The sequence below is a fragment of the Rosa chinensis genome, chromosome 4 (genome assembly GCF_002994745.2).
Source record: "Rosa chinensis cultivar Old Blush chromosome 4, RchiOBHm-V2, whole genome shotgun sequence".
NCBI classification, from domain to species: Eukaryota; Viridiplantae; Streptophyta; class Magnoliopsida; order Rosales; family Rosaceae; genus Rosa; species Rosa chinensis.
The window spans coordinates 64,101,757-64,122,914 of NC_037091.1; the positions used below are offsets into that span (position 1 = coordinate 64,101,757).

Below are 21,158 nucleotides of genomic sequence, written 5' to 3' on the forward strand. Positions count from 1 at the left end.
TAAACCACGTCTCTACTTGACGGTGCTCGATGGCTCAGTCAGGATTAGCCCCTGCTCGGTTTCCTTGGAGTCTTCGTGATCTCCTCAAGCTGAGTATGCGCGGAGTTAATGAAAGATGATGCTTCCTTTAGAGGATTGTCCATGGCTTCTTTAAGCTTCTTTAGGGCTTTGCAGTATGCTTCCTGCACCAAAATATCTTCATTTAGTAATAGAATATATATATAGTTAACCGATTGTATCTTTATCAAATATAAAGAAAACCCTTGATCTAAATACTTACGTACCATGAATTGATCAAGGTCGGAGGAACTAGGATTGGTAAGGGCGGCCTTGAGCTTCTTATTATTGGCGGTGTCTTCTGTAACAGAAGTAGTAGTACTAGCGCTCCCTGTAATTGCACCAATTTCATCACCCAAACAAACCTGAGAAGATATATTAATTGGTCAACTAATTAAGAGAAAGAAACTAGACAACCTAGCTTGGAAATTAATTAAATGAAACTAATGACATATATAATATTATGGATCCCGACGTACCTTCAAGCAGTTGATGTGATTCTCAAGCAACAATCCATATAATGGATGACCTGATATCATCTTCTTTAGAGCTTCTTCCTCCTTGTCCTCATCTTGATCATCCCCTTCCTCCTGGCCGACGTGAATACGATCATCAGCTTGTTCATCTGAAGAAGTCACCACCCTAACATTAGTACCAGTATTCTCCGCCATCTCTCTCACTCCGATCCCTGGCTAGCTGTCTCTCACAGATTGATCGATTTTCCTAGATAGCCTCGTACCCGCTAGTTATAGCAAGCTTCAGCCTCGTACTTCCTAATTCTTGGTACCTTGCTGGTCTGAGGAACCCGGGTCGGAGCAGTTATAATAAAGTCGAGGGAGTAGTGAGTCAGTTTTACGTACACAGTACGTTAAGGCTGCATCTATCGTCATCGAGAGGCTAGGGCTTTTTTACAGTCGTCCGATCCTCGATTAAAGCTAGCTGATTTTTCAGATTATTATTGAAACCATGAATGCATAGACTGCAGTTCTGTTTGTAGACCTATCTGCTCTGCTTATATATATCTTTTATCACCATGCCATCATGCTTCGATCAGTTCAGTGGAAACTGTTAAAACTTATTGGACCATTCTAGGTTGTTGCATACGTCTGTCTTTGACCTCAACACGCTGACAACTAGGAGCTGCTTGAGTTAGCTAGTAGTCCAAGCTAGTGCATACTACTACTTATCCCCCCAACCAGACCAATAAATTCAGAGTACTCGATACTCAGCACATGAGAGATACATATCGATCTATTTCTCAGAGAGCTAGCTAGGGACGATAACCCCTGCGTTACTTCAAAAAACAGATTTGAATTTGAGTTTTCGTTTTTCCTAACGCAATTGTACGTGCATGATGGATTCAAACTTGGTGTTTAACTTCCCCATAGGTTCGAGTTAACAAAAAAAAAAAAAAGGGTGTGCGAACAATATATTCAACATGAAAGACGACGAAAAATGATACTCGATAGTAAATACTTATTTATTTTAGTGCATATACTACTCTATTAACTTATTGAGGGTTAATTCAAAAAAAAAAAAAATCCTTATTAAGGGAAGGAAGAGGAATCAAACTTGAAATCTCGAATTGCAAATTGAGGTGAATGCTCTTGGCTAGCTCTTTATCGTACAGAGGGTAATGAAGACTTTTTGATTGCTGCTACAGCTACGTTCCTTCTGCAAATGAAATAATTGTTCGTGCATGCATGCATGAAATGAGATCGAGGTCACTTTTCTTTTCTCATCACAGTAAAAGAATTGTACTTATCACATTATTGGTCAGTGATGATGTTATAATAATTGCACGAGCCTGAGCAGAATCAACTTAACTAATTGAAACTACGTACAAATACGTGGCTAAATATTTGACCAACCAATAGTACAGGCCTCTTCGTGTTCAATAGTTGGCCTAGTTCATCTACTAATTAAGAGCTGATCATCAACTCCTTATTGATCATATCCTCTTAATCATCTTATTTGTTTATAACTTATAGTTAGGCAAAAGCTAATGTGTCATTATTGACCAACCAATAGTACAGGCCTCTTCCTGTTCAATAGTTGGCCTAGTTCATCTCCTAATTAATTAAGAGCTGTTCATCAACTCCTTATTGATCATATATATCCTCTTAATCATCTTATTTGTTTATAACTTATAGTTAGGCAAAAGCTAATGTGTCATTGTTACAACGATGTCTAATATATTAGACCATATATGTATATATTTCATTACTAATTTCTTATTTGCATCTTTTCTGCATATATATGCTGCAGCTCGAAAGCGCAACTCCTCCACCAATGAATTGACAAGATTAAAGTCTGTCGAACAAAACATGTTTATAAGCTAAACCACTTGTGAAGTGGAGTAATCTGGATCCCCAACTAATCGTCCATGCCTTTAGCAGTTGGGTGCACATCGATTGTTCGATCACACATCTAATCAAAGTTTACTTTTATATATCTGTGTTAATATATATATATATATATATATATATATATATATATACATACAGATCCTATCCAGAGCGGAGCTCCGCTATGAAATTAACGTATGAAGTTCGAGTTTTGAATCACTTTTCGGTCTCATATCCATATCTCGACCGTTCAGTTTTTAGGTGCTAGTGTATAGATCATCTCTGCAAATTTTCAGCCAAATTGATGATCGTTAAGGTATCTAACTCGCTTAAACCAATGGACGGACTAAATCTGTCAACCTGAACCGTACTAGCTTTAAGGCAATTATCAATGCCTTAATGACCATCATTTTGGCTGAAAATTTGTAGAGACGATCTATACACTAGTACCTAAAAACTGAACGGTCGAGATGTGGATATGCGACCGAAAAGTGACCAAAACTAGAACTTCACACGTTAATTTTCAAAGAGGAGCTCCGCTTTGGATAAAATCTGTATATATATATATATATATGAAAATTTGAATTTTGAAATGTAAACATTCAACTGAGATTTAAACGAAAAATTTAAAGAAAGCTCTATATTTAAATATTATTAACATCATGCAACCTAACTATTTTCTATAGTAGTACATGTGACATATATTTCTATTAGAATTTGTCATTGTGATTCGCGAACGGGCTTAAATTTCACTATTATCAATAATGATACATGAGAATTAGATTTTGATTAGAAATCGTCGATTAGTTTAGAATCACTTTGTAAAATCAACAAAGCAATTTCGCTATACGTACGCTAAACCCCAATATTCCTATCATCCTATGAGGCTATGATGATACAATTGTAGACTTATAGCCCATTTCTTGTAAAGATAAGTCAACCATTTCTTGGACGGTTTCTTCACCGTCAAAAGACGTTACGGTGCACAAGCTTCGGACATCCCCAGCCGTAGGATTTAGGCTCAACGGCATTTGTCATGTAGTGGCGATCCAGCAAAACCGCACCTTCTGACACTAAACCTTATCTGTTCTCTGGGGAAACGAGCAACGAATTGCCGGCTGCCTCTTGTCGTTTTCTAGGGTCGCCTGTCGTTTTTCGCAAACTTTCCGCAAAGATGACCTGTCGTTCTTAAAATTAATTATGTTCTTATCCGAGTTAATGTGGTTTATTATCCATCTGCCAATATTTTTATTCTATATATATATATATATAATTTTTTTTTTTTTTGGGATAAAGGCATATGCCATTAGCTCAATGCTGACGTGTCGGCCACTAAATTGTGTTGCTCAATTGGGATCAATGTTGCCAAAAACTGTAGTTCTTCTTACAGTGGTTTCTTTTAGGAGACTTATTCACTTGTGTATGGGATGTCCTGGCCACAAATACTTCCAGCTGGAATCGAATCTAAGAACTTGGGAGGTATCAGACTTGGAAGCTCGCCCAAGCTGAGCTGAGTTTTTACAACATAAACTGTAGTTCTTCATGTGTCCGGTAGGTAGGTGTTTGCGTAATTAATTTAGAAAATCCAGTACGTCATGCGTTTTGGATCACAATCTTTGTCTTTGCGCCTAATATGTGATCTTGGCTCGAAATAATTCAAGTAATTAATGCTACTTATCTATGTGGCACGGACTACTAAAACCATCACACCATCTTCAATTCTTATTGTGATTCCATAATTTTATTTTGGGTTTTTATCCTTTTACTCTATTTATAGGGATTTTTTTCCCACTTACCCCATTAAGTTTTTTTAATTTTCTCTTACACAAAACACTCTAAAGAGGTATTCCCTAATACCCCATTAAGATTTTTTTTTAATAGCATTTTACTATAACCCCTTTATTACTTAGAGAGAGAGAGAGAAAAAAAAAAAAACATAGGAGACTTCGCCGGCGCCGGTCGCCGGCCGTCGGATTCTGGTCAACTTTCGCCGGAATCCGGTCATAGGCCGCCGCCCACCTAGCTTTTATGAAAACCTCACCGGAAATGTTTATTACCCCCAATAGACATCTATTAACCCCCAATAGAGAGACAATTCCCCCTCAATAGACGTCTATTGCCCCCTAACAGAACTTTCAATCGCTGGAATGGGAACCAATCTCTTTAAATTTAGACAAATAAACTTTGATCAGATAAAAAAAATGAGAAGATTATATCAATTCAAAACGTCCATTGCCCCCCAATAGACGCTTCAATAGAAGTTTATTGCCCCAATAGAACTTCTTCTTTTTTTCATTTTTCTTTCCTTACGGGCCTTCTGCCCCATTTTACCAAACAAAGATGAAAAACGAAAAAAATAAATAAAGAGAGAAATTGATTTGGGCACCAAATCATCTTTCTCCTTTCTCCTCTGCCACCGGCCTGCGTTGAGCACCAGAGGATACAGCACCGGAGCAACGGCAGAGTGGATCGAATACCAGAATTTGGGCAACAACTTGACGTCGCGCCGAAGGTGAAGATCGGGGAGTGGATTGATGTGGAGATGCGCAGCACCAGAGGGTTGATCCTTGACACGTTAGCTTTCTCGGCGAGCTCTTTCATTAGAGAGAGAGAGTGCATCGCCGGCAGTTGCTGGAGAGAGAGAGAGAGAGAGAGAGAGAGAGAGAGAGAGAGAGAGAGAGAGAGAGAGAGAGAGAGAGAGAGAGAGAGAGAGAGAGAGAAGCATGGCATGATGTAATTTTTTTATTAGGCTAAGGGCAAAAATGTCAATTTAATTTAAATTGGATAAAGGAGAATAAAAATCTGTTGTTGGGGTAAGTTGGATAACTTTTGCTCATTTTGGAGTTTTGGGTCAATGACCATTTTATTTTCAATTGAAATCTTAATATTAGGAATCACGATCTTTTATATTTTATTATTTTTATATTAAATTTCAAATACATAATACGTTTTAAGACAATGTGTTCTTTAAATCAAGATGTCTTCACTCACTACAATCTTAAAAATTTGAATAAATGCATCGGGACCATGTCTAAACCTCCCTCATTATCGACCATCCTTCATATTATTTGCCACGTTAAACACCGGCTACAATTCATTATTGAAGTGTTTTCAATAATTAACAGATTGCATTCTCAAGATACAACTTTATAATCAAGGTCATCCATTATTATAGTTTTGCCCCAACATTAACTTGTGTTAATTATCCTTATTAAACTTTATTATGTTCGTATTTTCGCATTTGATGTGTTAATTTTAAATTTTATTACTTCTCAGTGTACACTTGGATTTCACAATTTTTTTTTCTCTACTGTTGATATTCATAAAATATATATGCCGACAGCCGATATATTTTTCTCTAGAGCTAGTACAAGGGTGATGAATTGATGATAAATATTTGGCAAAACAGCATCTTTCACACTAATTCGAAGATAAGCATCATTTGATTATAATCAAATGATGCTTATCTTCTGGCCAAGCAGAGTGATCTCTTTTACTCGCTCGTTGAAGTTTTGGTACACATCATCTCAATGATGGTGATACATGGTATGGATAATCATTATATAATTGTGTTGTTTTGCTTAATAATTCATACATATTTGATAAAGGTGGACCAATCAGTCTCCATTTTAAACTGTACACCGTGCCAAGATTCATAGCACTTTCTTATCAGCGGGTCTACCACAAAATAGAAGAAAAGCTTTTGCCCATGAGGTTTATGACTTCTTAGATAATTGATAAGATTAGTTATTCACTAATAAATATTTTTTAATTTAAGTGAGGTAACAATTTCAGTTATATTAGCGAGTTAGTAGCACACCTGATTAGTATTTGGACTGAGGTACAGTCTACGAAGATATTTCAGTAAAGTCAGACTAATTTACTGCACAGACCTGAAGACTATCAAGCTTGCTGACTACAAATTAGTGGAAGTTGAGACTCAAACGCTAGACATCACGGTTTCATACCAGGTCACTCGACCAATCTTAATTTTGCATAAATCTAATTATACTAGTAGAGTCCAGCCACTATGTGTGTGGAGAGAAGTTAAAAGTAGTTGAAATTTTTTTTGTACAACATTTTTTGTTTTTTTTGTTTTTATATTTTTATTCTTTTATTTTTTATTTTACAATTTACTATATTATCCATATTAATTAATTATATTTTGTAGTATTTTAATATATAAAGGTTAAATTGATAAAAAAAATTAGTTTTGGAGAGCAAACTCTCTTATCTTAATAATAACTAGTCTTCTTCATACATGCTCTTGCATGTGTATTTTAAAGAAAATTAAAAAAATAAATGAAATAAATCAGTTATTTCAGAGAGAATGAGAGAAAAGTAAGGTTGTGGGATAATTTCTTTTTAATTTTTGTAATGAAAATTTATTTTATAATTTTCATATTTACCCTTATGATTTAATTTATTTTAAAAGTTTTTTAATATTTAAGGGTTAAATATGTCAAAATTTTTGATTTTGGTTAACAAAGCCTATTCTCTTAATAATAGTATAGATATAGATAAATATATTGCTACATTAATAGTAAAAAGAAATATCATCGTTGTACATTATCTCTTATTATAGATTATTATTATTATTATTATTATTATTATTATTATTATTATTATTATTATTATTATTATTTTGATTGAGGGAGGTTAGCGTTAGAAAGTTAGAAACACACACACCCTTCGAGGGGTATCCCAGCAGAGCCAGACTAATGCATTCCGAACGCTACGCGGCCAGGGGCGTAGCCACTCACAGGGCTACTTGGGCTATAGCCCAAGGGAGAATTTCGCCCAAAATGCGTCAAGTATGGATATAGCCTAAATAAAAAAATAAAAAAATACTAATGCTTCGAAGAGTTGTTGGGTTGCTGCTGTCGGTCAGTCAGTCCCAAGACTAGTCTGTCCCGACTCTCAAACACCAACCCCGTCTCCCCGTTCAGAACTTCAGATCGGTTCCGCCTTCCACTCTTCCAGAGTTCCAGCTTCCAGGCTCCAGCCACAGAGCCACCTCCAAGGCTCCAGTCGTTGCGAGTCACAGAGCCACCTCCAATCGCTGCGAGCCACGAAGCCGGGAGCCACCTCCAATCTCAGAGTTTCAGTCCACTGAGCCACCTCCTACTCTCACTCGCTCTCCTCGTCTACCCGTTCAGAACTTCAGATCAATTTTGATTCCAACTTCCAGAGTTCCAGGCTCCAGTCACCGAGCCACCCCCCCCCCCCCCCCCCCCCCCCTTTTTAGAGTTTCAGTCCACCTGAGATTCATTGATAATTGCGAATGGGTTGAATCGGTTGATGAGATTCATTGATATTATGCAGGTCACAAAAAAAAAAAATTTGGGCTTTGCCCAAAAAATTGCCACAATAAATTTAGCCCACCCCATTATCGAATCCTAGCTACGCCCTTGCACGCGGCAATAAGCACCCATTATCTCTTATTATAGATTAAATCCTTTTAATTTATCACTATAAAAATTAGTCTGTTTTATGTCGGGTGATTTTGTCACTAATATTTCGAACTTTATATCAAAAGAGATGCCCTAATTTTTCAAGAAAATTGTAATTTACGAGATCAAAGGGCTTTTTCTTGCTGCAGGTTGCAAACGACCTGTCCGAAAATATCCGCTTATCCGGGTCAAACGAGACGTACTCTCTCACGCGCACACTCACACACACACACACTCTCACAGGGCCTAGTCACCAAGCTGTCAACGAAGCATTGAGAGCCCGACACGTGTCGCGCTGAGCCGAGTTGTACTTCGCCACGTATACCGTCGCACGCTCCTGACAGCTAGTTTCGGACAAGAGAAAAGCCCCTCACCCCCTTCGGTGGGTCCCACGCCTATGCTAGTAGCCTCGTGGCGGAAATACCAAAGGACAAGGGATAAGGCCGACAGCTTTAATCTCCTACTCCCAACAACCCTACTACAAAACCTCTCCTCTCCGTGCGATCTCATGACTTCATCGCAGAGACGGCATCCAAAGGTCCAGATTCGGTCTTCTTCATTGAAAGAAACAAAGTAAACAGATAATTTAAAAAAATGAAATTAAAATGTGTGAAAAACAAAGTAAATTGGCTAAGAACAACAACATTATCCCCACTATTTTTTGTTTGCCTCAGTGGGTCTGAGCTTAGCTTTAGAATGAGAGAGAGAGAGAGAGAGAGAGAGAGAAGAGCTTATAAGGGAAGACTGATTACCAAGAAAGTCCCATGAAAAGCAACCAAATTTTAGGGCCTTCCCCCCCCTTCACAAATCCTCGATTCGATTTATTTGTTCACCTAAATTTTTCCATCTCTCCCAATTTTCAATTTCAAAGTTGGGTTCTTTGCAAATTTCAAAACCGCCGGTAAACATCTCAATCCTGTTTGAATTTTGAATCTTGTTGCTCCTGTTTTTCCAAGTCTTTCAGTTCAATTTCTTGCCTTGCTGATCAGCAGTTCATTTGTGACAATGCCTAGTTGAATATGTTTGTTGTGATCTGAATCTTATTCCATTCCTTTACTGTTTACTCCTCACTTATCAAAGCTGATCTTCAAACATAATATCTTGTTGTTGTTGCTTAGGATTTCATTTGTTGTTGTTGGGAAGATTCTTCAAGGGTCTTGCTTAGAATTGGGATGTGTCATTTATTTGGGGGGGAAGGGAATAGATATGGAGTGTTTTGATGGAGTAGGGTTTTAGGTGTAGAGAAGATGGTGTCGAAATCGTATTCCAATCTGTTGGAGCTTGCCTCAGGCGAGTCCCCTACCTTTGGCCGAATTGGCCGGAGAATGCCACGCATCATGACTGTTGCTGGCTTGATATCTGATGTTGATGATGACAAGTCGGAGAGTGTGTGCTCCGAGGTGTCCTCATCGTCGGTCCATCGTGACCGAATCATTATAGTGGCAAATCAGCTGCCCATTAGGGCTCAGAGAAAAGAAGATTCTAGTAAGGGTTGGATATTCAGTTGGGATGAGAATTCTCTGCTACTCCAACTCAAAGATGGTTTAGGGGATGATGAGATTGAGGTGATTTATGTGGGTTGTCTCAAGGAAGAGATTCACCCCAATGAGCAAGATGAGGTTTCCCAAATCCTCCTTGAGACCTTTAAGTGTGTCCCAACCTTTCTCCCACCAGAGCTTTTCAGCCGGTATTATCATGGGTTTTGCAAGCAACAGTTGTGGCCACTCTTTCATTACATGCTACCCCTGTCGCCCGACCTTGGTGGTAGGTTTAACCGCTCGTTGTGGCAAGCATATGTATCAGTCAACAAGATTTTTGCGGATAGGATCATGGAAGTCATTAACCCAGAAGATGATTTTGTGTGGATACATGATTATCATCTGATGGTGTTACCAACTTTCTTGCGCAAGAGATTCAATCGCGTGAAACTTGGCTTTTTCCTCCATAGCCCTTTCCCTTCATCAGAAATTTACAAGACATTGCCTATTAGAGAGGAGATTCTACGAGCCCTTTTGAACTCTGATTTAATTGGATTCCATACATTTGACTATGCAAGGCATTTCCTCTCCTGCTGTAGTCGAATGCTTGGTCTTACCTATGAATCCAAGCGAGGTTATATAGGCCTCGAGTATTATGGTCGGACTGTTAGCATCAAAATTCTTCCGGTTGGCATACATATGGGTCAACTGCAGTCAGTTTTGAGTCTCCCAGAGACAGAAGCCAAGGTTGCTGAGCTCAAGACACAGTTCTGTGCTCGGGGTAGGACAATGTTACTTGGAGTGGATGACATGGATATATTTAAGGGCATAAGTTTGAAGCTTTTGGCAATGGAGCAGCTGCTTATTCAGCACCCTGAGTGGCAGGGAAAGGTCGTATTGGTGCAGATAGCCAATCCAGCCAGGGGTCGGGGAAAAGATGTGAAAGAAGTTCAGGCCGAGACATCATCAACTGTGAAGCGAATTAATGAAACATTTGGCAAACCTGGGTATAATCCTGTTGTCTTGATTGATGAGCCACTTAAGTTTTATGAGAGAATTGCATACTATGTAGTTGCAGAGTGTTGTTTGGTTACGGCTGTCAGGGATGGAATGAATTTGATACCATATGAATACATTATTAGTCGTCAAGGAAATGAAAAATTGGATAAGGTTTTGGGATTGGATTCCTCTGTTCCCAAGAAGAGTATGTTAGTTGTCTCTGAGTTCATTGGCTGCTCCCCTTCTTTGAGTGGAGCAATTCGTGTGAACCCCTGGAATATTGATGCTGTGGCAGATGCAATGGACTGTTCTCTGGAGATGGCGGAGCCAGAAAAACAGCTTCGGCATGAGAAACATTATAAATATGTCAGCACCCATGATGTTGGTTACTGGGCTCGCAGTTTTCTCCAAGACTTGGAAAGAACATGCAAGGGTCATTTGCGTCAAAGGTGCTGGGGTATTGGGTTTGGGTTGAGTTTTAGAGTTGTGGCTCTTGATCCAAACTTCAAGAAGCTCTCTGTGGAATACATAGTGTCAGCCTACAAAAGGACTACAACTAGGGCAATTCTTCTCGACTATGATGGCACATTGAAGCCTCAGGCATCCATTGATAAGAGTCCAAATTCTAAATCCATCGAAATCCTAAATAGCCTATGCAGGGACAAGAACAACATGGTTTTAATTGTTAGTGCTAAGAGTCGAAAAACACTTGCCGAATGGTTCTCTCCTTGTGAGAAGCTTGGAATTGCAGCTGAGCATGGCTACTTTCTACGGTAAATTTCTGCAAAACTTCAAACTTTCTGCTCTTTGAAACAAATCTGGGTTATAGTAGAAACTAATGATTGTTTGGATTCAGGTCGAAGCAAGATACAGAATGGGAGACATTGGTACCAGTTGCAGACAGTAGTTGGAAGCAGATTGCAGAGCCCGTCATGAAGCTTTACACAGAAACAACTGATGGTTCCACCATTGAAGATAAGGAAACTTCACTTCTCTGGTGTTATGAGGATGCAGATCCAGACTTTGGATCATGCCAAGCCAAGGAACTTATGGATCATCTTGAAAGTGTGCTTGCTAATGAACCCGTTACTGTTAAAAGTGGGCAGACTTTTGTGGAGGTTAAACCACAGGTTCGGTACATGCCTCCTTGCAATCTTTTACTGTTCTGTAAAACTCGATCTTAAATTTTTATAACCTATATGACCCATATCCAAATGGTAACATAACTTATTAAAATGTGTGTGGGACAACAAAAGGCTATGGTTATTTCAACACACTAGTGGTCAATGTATCTGTAGTAGGACGTGTTAAGAGCATGACTAAAATGTCTGTGGGACAACAAAAGGCTATGGTTATTTCAACACACTACTGGTCAATGTATCTGTAGTAGGAGCATGTTAGAGCGTGACTGGTGATAGGAGTGGTCTGACTGAGTTGTATAATATTCATTATCTAAGATGAGATATAACGTAGTTTTTAACAAAAGAAAATGTTGAAACCTCTTATAACAACTAATTCATACTTTGCGCCTCTCTTCCCAAGAATAAATTATTAGTCCAAGGTTTCTTCACTCAAATTTTACATATTTCAGATTCACTGGGTTTAGGAGTGGTTGGGTTAGATGTGAAAACCTACTTATCTTGGTATAATTTGTGAGCGTTTGCCTTTTAAGTGTAAGTGTCACGATTGGATACATCCTTGAAATAGCACTATATGAATTTTCTTGTTGACAGTGCCAAACATCTTGGCAATGGCTGATGACTGATGTTTGAGAAAAGAAAAATATACACAATCAGTTAATTATTTAGTTGGATTTGATAACCATGAAAATTCAAATGAAATGAGCTACTGCTCTATCTGTAGGAAATATGATCATGATAGGATAATGTATGTTTAGTCATGGAGAAACAATTTTAATTGTTTCATTATAGTAAGCATGCAGTAGACTTCATTTGAATCTGAAACCCCTTTAATATTTTGAACTGAGTTTTCATACATTATGAATTATGCAATACATACAAATAATAGCAAATTGAATTACAATAACCCCATTCCCTGATCAAACCCCAACATGTATGCATATGTGCAGGGTGTAAGCAAGGGTCTGGTAGCCAAACGTCTACTTTCCACCATGCAGGAAAGGGGAATGCTACCAGACTTTGTTCTCTGCATAGGGGATGATCGATCTGATGAAGACATGTTTGAGGTAATTACAAGTTCCATGGAAGGCCCATCAATTGCTCCCAGAGCAGAGGTATTCGCGTGTACAGTTTGTCGAAAACCCAGCAAAGCCAAGTATTATCTAGATGACACGGCGGAGATTGTTAGGATGCTGCAGGGTTTGGCATCTGTTTCTGAGCAAAGCATACTTCTGTAGATGTACTGAAGATAAAGATAGGTGCACCTCATCTTCTCTGTCTGTGACTGCCATAATGTGGGCTGAAAGGTGCTTGCAATTATCTTCTATTTCCCTGTTTTTTTTCGCATGAATCATGTAAATGATTGTAGTCTTAAGAGAAGTTGTGCAATCAGAGACTCTTTGGCATTTGTTGCTGTAAATCTGTAAATGTGTCTGTGCATGAAATCCAAACTTGCTTTACTGCAATTGATAATATACCCTTTAACTAGGGAAACTTCGTTCATGTTTATTGCTCAAGCTAGTAGCGTCCTTGTTTAGAAAGATCCATTTTGCCCTTGCCTGTGTTCAAATATTCTCTTATTGTTTGAGTTAGGTATGTCGATGCTATTTGATATGACTCTTAGTTAAATTTCACCATGGGTAGATTTCATACAATTGGTTGGAATAGTTTCTTGATCTATCACTCTTTGCTGTCATTGTTTGGATGGGGGAGGCTATTCGATATTTCAATGTCCTCTTGCACTCCCTTTTGTTTGATCTTGTTACTTCTGTTTTTCACGTGTATCACGTAAATCTTAACCAGTCAGATTCTGTCTTTTCTAAGCTTATCTTGTATACCCCACATGGGTTTCTATGCTATTTCATGCCTTGATTTCACATGATAATCTCTTTATCATTTTCTTCAGTTGAATTATGCTGCCCGTCCATAATGTTCATATTCTGCGTCTTGTTTGTTGTTTCACTGGCACCTTGTCATTCTATTGTCGTTTTTTCTTGTACTTTTACCTTTTGAATTATGGATAATATTGCTTTCATATCTAGTTTCGAAAGAGTTCTTCTGTTCCATATTATAATTCATTATTAGCTCAGAATTTGTTGCCTTGCCATTGTTTGTATGTGTCCACACATAGTTAGCTCTAACCCTTGTGGTCCAGGTCATTATCAGAGTAAATTGTAAAGCAGCTTTAACATCATCGATTTTGAAGAACATCTATGTATCTTGAAAATGGCATTATTTGTGGATAGAATATCTCTGTAAAACAGTGTGTGGACCCGGATTTCGGGCCTTTTACCCATTGTTGGTTGGTTTATTTCTACTTTTGCCGTGCAAGTGTTTCTTTAATCTTGCTGGATGTACGTGTACTATGTGACTTTCTGTTGAGGAGTCTGGGACCATGAAACAAGCGCGGCTCGATCAATTCAGAGATGACTGCGTTTCAGCTTTATGGACAAGACCTAGTTGAGTAACAGTCACATCTGGGTCTCCTTTCCACTTTCCAGCAATGATTCACACTCCCACTGCTATTAGTGTATGCGGTTGGTGTGCATCTGTTGAAGGCAATAGTATGGTTTTATGTTGGAATGAGTGCAGGATGTGCAGATGACGACATCTGAAGACTGAAATTCTTTTGGGCTGAATGGAACCCGAAATTCAGTTCGCACTTGGGAACTAGGCTTGCTTCGGATGGTGACCGGCAAATGCCAGAATGATATACTTGATGGGGGTATTCCGAGTAAAGTGGTAAGAGTAGGGAAGGGGGTAGGGGGATTCTCAGTCTTTGCATGAATAGCATTTTGCAATGGCAGTAGTTTTAGTTATGTGCGTGCCTTTGTGGAAGCACGAATAACAGTGCCTGTCTGGTTCACAAAAGCCATCATCCATGTAAACACAGAAAGGCTTCTGAAGAAGGCGAGGACTTTTGGTCCTGGTCGTGTCCCAACTAGATTGACGTCAAAGACTGAAACTCTACGTCCGTGCCTTTCATACTTAGCATCATCTTATGAACATTGTTTTAGTCGAAATGTCGTTGGTGATAATTCATATTTAACATAATGATTGTTTTAAAAACAATTAATTATTATTAGCGTGCCTCTTGATGAAGCTGCTGCTTGTCTGCTTGCGCCTTGCGGGATAGACTTCTCAAAGGTCATTGAGAGAATATAATCAATTTAGTACGGTTGAAGGGGACTCTGAGTCCAAGTTGATCACTGATTGCATAAGTAAGAAATGTAATATTCCTTGGCGTATAGAACTCGACATTAGAGACATTATTAATTAAATAACACGGAAAGCAGTTTCTCAGATGTTTCCTTCAACCACATCTTGAGAGCACTGGGGATGCGGTTGCGAAACTCGGTCACTCATTGCAATACGATTGAGTTTGGGATAATGCAATTATGACGTATACAAATGAGGAAGAACAATGGATGAGAGAATCACTTCCATTAGAAAATTTCACGGAAAATTGCTCGTATTAAATTAGAAATACAATCAAGTTTATTTCCATATGTTCTTTCTTTTCCTTCTTGAAAATAAAACATGTTTTCTTTTTAACATTAGATACTGTAATTCCACCGGGCATTTTTGCTAGGTGTTCTTTTAACAAAGAGGAAGCGAAGCCGAGTTTAAGGGAAGAAGCCAAGTCGAGTGTAAGGGAACTAGAACTAGTGGTCATCTAAAGTCAGGTCCTCAAGACGTCATTGTAGTGGACTAGTTTAGAGGTCAGTCTCATCACCACGTAAGGTCAGTCTCATGACCACGTAGATTGACACGTTAATAACTTCTACATCAGAATTGGGAACTAGTATACTAGTTTCAGACGGCCAATTTGTTTCTGTTTTCGCCTTTTTCCCATATTCACACAGAAGAAAGCGGACTCTTAGGCAGTACTAGTAGCTTGAAAGTGTGTACACGGTTCACCAAGAAGTCTTAACACAAAACTCAAAGGGAACAAAGTCTTGCACACTTCTTTTCATGACTAATCGATCATCAGTTATTTTTCATGTTAGCTCTTCGCTTACTTTTTTTTTTCTTTCCCAATTAAGTGAGATGATTATCTCTTACAATTATTTGATTTAGTCTAAGTCTCATATTTGTATCACTTACAAAGTCCTTAGTAAAGCAAGAGTTCTTGTACAAGGTGGACGATAACTTTCCGATCTCGTTTTGGATTCTAGCCATAATAGGGAAAAATTTCCCTTCAAATTGCTTGAATTCAACGACGTGGTTACTAAGTAAAAGGTAAAACTAACGAGAATGATGAGCTACCGAACCACCTCGTATGAAAGGTTGGTCAAACGACCTAGTATGAAACCTTTATGTTTAGCGTTTGAGTCTCAACTCTTACTAATTTGCGGCCAGCAGATTCGAAAGGCCTTCAGGTTTATAGGCTTTCGGAGAGAGATTAGTCTACCTTTATTGGAATACCCTCGTGAAGCTCGGTTTGAATATTGACTAGATGAATGTGCTACTAACTCACCAACATAACAGATCTGGCTTGTTACCTCACCACGATCAAAAGAAAAAAAAACTTTGTAATTAAGCTCCATTTAGTATGACCATATTTGTTTAATCGGTGATATTTGCAACTACGTTGCCAACTTGACTATTATACAACCTGTAATCAATAATAAACCACGTATATTTCATCACACAATTCACCTATCAATTATTACATAAATTATTTTGATACAGATTCACATACTATTAACTATTGATTGAGAATTTGAACGACGTACTAATGGTGAAATTAATAGACTTTGGTGCATGCGTTGCCCACTCACCTTCCCATAGCTTATTAGAACTCAGATTTCGCAAGCGTGTAGCTGACCATTCATGGCTGTCAATCCTCTAATAATTAGAGAATTATCTTATATAATTAAATGATTAGCATGATTGAAATAAAACATAAAAAGGAATCAATGACTTTTAGGTATTAAATCGTATAATAATATCTTTCTCCCTTACTCATACTATTCCCTATTTCAAATTTCTACCCGACTACCGAGTCTTCTACCTCATCAGGGTCGAAACAAATATATATGTAAGCAACCAAAGTAAGCCAAGTCTTAACATTCTCTGGCTTGTCTCTTCTTCTCTTTCTGTCTTCAAGATGATGAGCTTTGGAGACATTCTCCGATCGGAGAGAGAGAAAGAGATGATGCTCACCACCAGTACGAGTCTCGATCACACCATCGTCGAGAGTGTTATAGCCAGTTTAGGCAAAGGCTTCGATTTAACCTCGGATTTCCGGCTTAAGTATTGCAAAGGCAAACAACGGTTGGTTTCCCTAAACGACGGCGACAAAAGAGAGCTCGTCGTGCCTGGTTTTGGTTCCATTCCGGACGTCTCCGGCGACATTAAATGCGACAAGGGAGACCGGATGAGGTGCCAGACGGACATGTTCAGCTTCAGTCAGATGTCGGAGTATATCAACCAGAAGTGTAGTGTTTCCGGGAAAGTGCCGTCGGGGTTTTTCAATTCGATGTTCGGGTTCGATAGTGATTCGTGGGGGAGCGATGCGGCCAATATAAAATGCTTGGGTGTGGATGGATATTTCATCATCTTCTTCAGTGTTCATATTGATAGGTACCCTCTTGTTCTTGCCGATGAAGTTCGCGATGCTGTTCCGACCACTTGGGACCCACTTGCCATTTCAAGGTACATAATTTTTTTCAAGGTTGTTCTTGATCAATACAAGAATGTTTAGGTTTTGTTTTGTTTTTTGTTTTTTTCCTTCACTAATTGTCAATTTAGTCTCGAGCTACGAAATTTGGTAACAAGAGCCCTTAACCAAATGTCTTGAACTATAGTTCTTTGAGTTTTTTTTTTTTTGAGAATAATAGTTCTTTGAGTTTTGGTGACAACGCTTCTAGTTAATTTATTGAAGAATCGATCGATAGATATGATTTTCAAAGATTTTAATCCATTGATCTATAATTTAGCTAGCCAAAGTACTATAATCTACCTAGAAAAACTTGTGATTTTTTTATATTTTTTTTTTCTCTTTTTTTTTTAAGAACTTATGAAATTCTTTTAAGTATGCAAATGTCATGGTTTGGTTTACTCCTACTATGTTTTTATTTTTTAAATGAAAATAATATGAGAAAATTGCATCGGACATGTAGTCTGAAAAAGAATATATGTACATGATCACCTTCCTTGTACTTCTTTCTTTCTTGTTAAATGTTACTTTCATGATTCATGACGGCCATGATTGATTAAGAATGCAATCATCTAAAGTTTTAGCCATTTTTATGAGTCAAGCTAACTCTGGTAACCCTAATCTATATCGTAATACTGTTAATATTCCTTTTGCATATACTACTATCAAATATGTATGGAAGAATTTGAGCAATGGCCAAGATGAACAACTGAACGCCAATCATGCCCATGTCTGCGCCATCATTTGCTAGCAGAAGATATATAAATAGGCAATTGAGACGGCGGTTATGAATATATGCCATTATTGCATGAAATGTGATTTGTTTGACCACTTACTCGATGGAGTTTCCTTGGTTTATATTTGGGAGGCTAATAGTGTCAACAATATAAAATGAGTTCGTATTTGTAAGCAGTTCGTTACAAGATTTCAAATATAAAGTCAAGATTACCAGCGGCTTTGTAAACCTATCCCAACTCGATATTAGTTCCTATCTACCTATCCACCTGTAATCTATAAAAGTCCCATATTGGGGCTGTAGTCTATTGTTTGATTTCCCTTTTTTTTTTTTTTTTTGGTGAAATTTGCTTTCCCATTAAGAGGAGTAAGACCAATTCTTTGGTTTTGGAATTGCATTGCCTGCATGTCTTGGATTAACTGGTCAACCCGTTTTATACATAGTATATTTTAGTTGTAACTAATATTTGTATATAATGTATGGTATTTGATGGAGTGCAGATTCATAGAAAAATATGGGACGCACATCGTGGTGGGTTTGAGTGTTGGGGGTCAGGATGTGGTGTTGGTTAAGCAAGATAAATCATCAAATTTGGGGCCATCAGACCTCAAAACTCACTTAAACGAGCTTGGAGATCAGCATTTTACGGGGACTTGTAATTTCTCCCCACTCCTCTCCAAAGCAAAAGACCATAAACACAAGGTAGTTAACAATTAATATCTAGTAGTTGATTCACTTTATTTACTTTTTATTCTAAATGCTTAATTTAAAATTTAGATAATCGAGAGTTTTCATGATAGATTCTATACTCTCAACCAATATGTCCCCTGATCTGGTTTATCGTACTCTAAATTTATGGATGTAGGATGATGTGGAATTGTATCTTATTGTATGTTTTTAGTTATCATTTCTCTTGGGTAGCAAAATTGTATTCATGTGTCATTTGTGTTAACTTTTGCAGGCGCCACAGGCATTCAATGTCTTTGATGCTCCGCAGTCTGCTGCCCTCAACGGCTTCTCCACCGCAAACACAAAAGATGTATGTTAATTGGATCGGTATATTAATTTGTTGTGTTGTTCTATTAGCTAGCTAGTTAGTTTGATTGTCACGAATTCTGAGCAAATTAAAACATAACCGTCATAACTAATGATGTCGCAGATTGATCATGAATTTTTCAGGGAATTACCGTGATAAGCTCTAAAAAGGGCGGTGATCCAACGGCCAGTAGCCACAGCGAGTGGCTTCTAACAGTTCCATCAATGCCGGACGCTATTCAGTACAGCTTCATTCCTATCACTTCTCTCCTTAAAGGTGTTCCCGGCAAAGGTTTCTTGTCCCATGCCATCAACCTCTATCTCAGATGTAAGAGCATCTTTAACCGACTCTTTATTGCATATTTAACAGACTCTCTATTTTGGCTCCTTAGCTATTTTAGAGAGCATGTTTAGTTTTTTTAATCTATTTTAGCAGCTGCACCAGACTCCTAAGTGGCGAGATATTATAACTTTTAGCTATCTTGCTCCTAAATATAGAGAGCGAGATGGGGGGCTCTATAATTTAAAACATTCATTTTGAGTTATTTTATGTGATTTATAAATACATTTAAACTATTTAATCTTCATTAAAGAGCATTGATACAGACATATTTCTAAAGTGGGTAGCTAAAATGACTATGTAACTATTTTGGCTAAAATTTGACTAAGAAATTGACATTGCTAAAGATGCTCTAAGTTAACTTCTAACAAACTCCCAATTTCGAGGAATAGCAATAACCCTAGTTATAGATTTTGCGAATCACATGTGTCTCTATACATAGCTTATTAGAAACAAAATTTTTCGAGTGTAGAAGCATCTCTTCTTTATATATTTGATTCTCATAACCCAATTTGTTTTGAATTTTGTTTCTGTACGTGCAGACAAGCCTCCTATAGCTGATTTGCCCTACTTTCTTGAATTTCAAGTATCACACAAAGTTTGGGCTCCCCTTCACAATGACCTACGTTTAGGTCCTGCCACAAATAGCAAATCTAATCCATCATCACCTGCTATTCACTTCAGCTTAATGGGTCCTAGGTTATATGTAAACACCACACAGGTACCACTTATTTCAATTCTTAAATTCGAATTTTTATCTGAAAAATCCATCCATCTTATTCTGCTGTTTATGATTGTTAGGTTAGAGTTGGAAATAATGCCCCTGTCACAGGGATGCGCTTGTTTCTTGAGGGCATGAAATGCAACAGGTATATATTTAATCAACCTGATTAACAATTTCATTGGTGGATCCAAAAATGTGGCGCAATAGGGCATACTAGTGCATAATCAACATTAATTCTTATCTCGTCTTTATATGCTTTTAATGACATTTTTACAAACATTTTGCTCTCCTCATCCTACCACATATCTTACCACATACGTGAGATGTGAAACTCTCGTTTATGTCTTACCGAAATTTAGATGAGAAACATTAGCTTCTTACAACGTCATATCTCTATATTTTCAGACGCTTTGATATTAATTTTACGCTTCATTATTGATGACCAACTGCCCTATATCTTTCAGGCTAGCCATCCACCTCCAACATCTAGCAAACACTCCATTGATGTTGGAGAACAAGATCGATGACACAACGATGTGGCGAGGATCAGAAGAGATCGACGATGACCGGTACTTTGAACCAACAAACGGGAAAAAGTTCTCCCACGTGTGCACGGCGCCAGTAACGTACGACCCAAAATGGATATCTTCGGGCATAACCTCGGCCGTCATTGTCTCGGGAGCACAACTTGTGGTCAAGCAACACGGCTCAAAGAATGTTCTCCATCTTCGGCTCTTGTTCTCCAAAGTCTTGGACTCTTTCTTAGTGCAATCAAATTGGGCAGAGTCATGTTCTTCAACTAAATCGTCGTCGTCTGGCCTTCTGAATGCGATGAGTAGACCAATTTCTGGGAACTATTGGGGAAAAGAGAAAGTAGAACCTGCCGCGGAGGATGTGATATTGGATTCGAGTGTTTTTCCTGCAGGGCCTCCGGTGCCTTTGCCAAGGCAAAAATTTGTGAAGCATGTAAACACCTCACATGTATGCAAAGGGCCGCAGGATAGTCCTGGCCATTGGTTGGTCACCGGAGCAAAGCTCAACTTGGTCAAGGGAAAGATTGGCTTGCAAGTCAAGTTCTCTCTGTTAAACCTAGCAGAAAAATGATCGAACAACATACATAGCCTAGCTAATTATTTTCATTCTTTCGTTAGATTAATCAACTTATTCAAGGCAATATGTGAGCA

At 38.2% G+C, this 21,158-nt stretch overlaps 3 protein-coding genes across 3 annotated transcripts; 2 read left to right on the forward strand and 1 right to left on the reverse strand.

The window, feature by feature from the left end:
- Positions 1-1,064, reverse strand: LOC112196419 (homeobox protein knotted-1-like 1). The gene is made up of 3 exons (XM_024336772.2): positions 537-1,064; positions 285-422; positions 1-182 (listed from the first exon to the last, which is right to left on the reverse strand). The coding sequence occupies exons 1-3, from the start codon at positions 726-728 to the stop codon at positions 45-47; spliced, it is 468 nt and encodes a 155-aa protein (XP_024192540.1). The 5' UTR covers positions 729-1,064; the 3' UTR covers positions 1-44.
- A 7,449-nt stretch (positions 1,065-8,513) lies between these two features.
- LOC112197960 (alpha,alpha-trehalose-phosphate synthase [UDP-forming] 6) lies at positions 8,514-12,977 on the forward strand. Its single transcript, XM_024338945.2, has 4 exons — positions 8,514-8,759; positions 8,977-11,108; positions 11,192-11,465; positions 12,425-12,977. Exons 2-4 carry the CDS (start codon positions 9,106-9,108, stop codon positions 12,710-12,712), a joined length of 2,565 nt encoding a protein of 854 aa, XP_024194713.1. The 5' UTR covers positions 8,514-8,759; positions 8,977-9,105; the 3' UTR covers positions 12,713-12,977.
- Positions 12,978-13,121: 144 nt separating this feature from the next.
- Positions 13,122-21,150, forward strand: LOC112197961 (MACPF domain-containing protein At1g14780). Its single transcript, XM_024338946.2, has 8 exons — positions 13,122-14,216; positions 16,588-17,135; positions 18,376-18,577; positions 18,837-18,914; positions 19,055-19,238; positions 19,793-19,971; positions 20,052-20,119; positions 20,439-21,150. Exons 1-8 carry the CDS (start codon positions 14,160-14,162, stop codon positions 21,076-21,078), a joined length of 1,956 nt encoding a protein of 651 aa, XP_024194714.2. The 5' UTR covers positions 13,122-14,159; the 3' UTR covers positions 21,079-21,150.
- Positions 21,151-21,158: the final 8 nt, after the last annotated feature.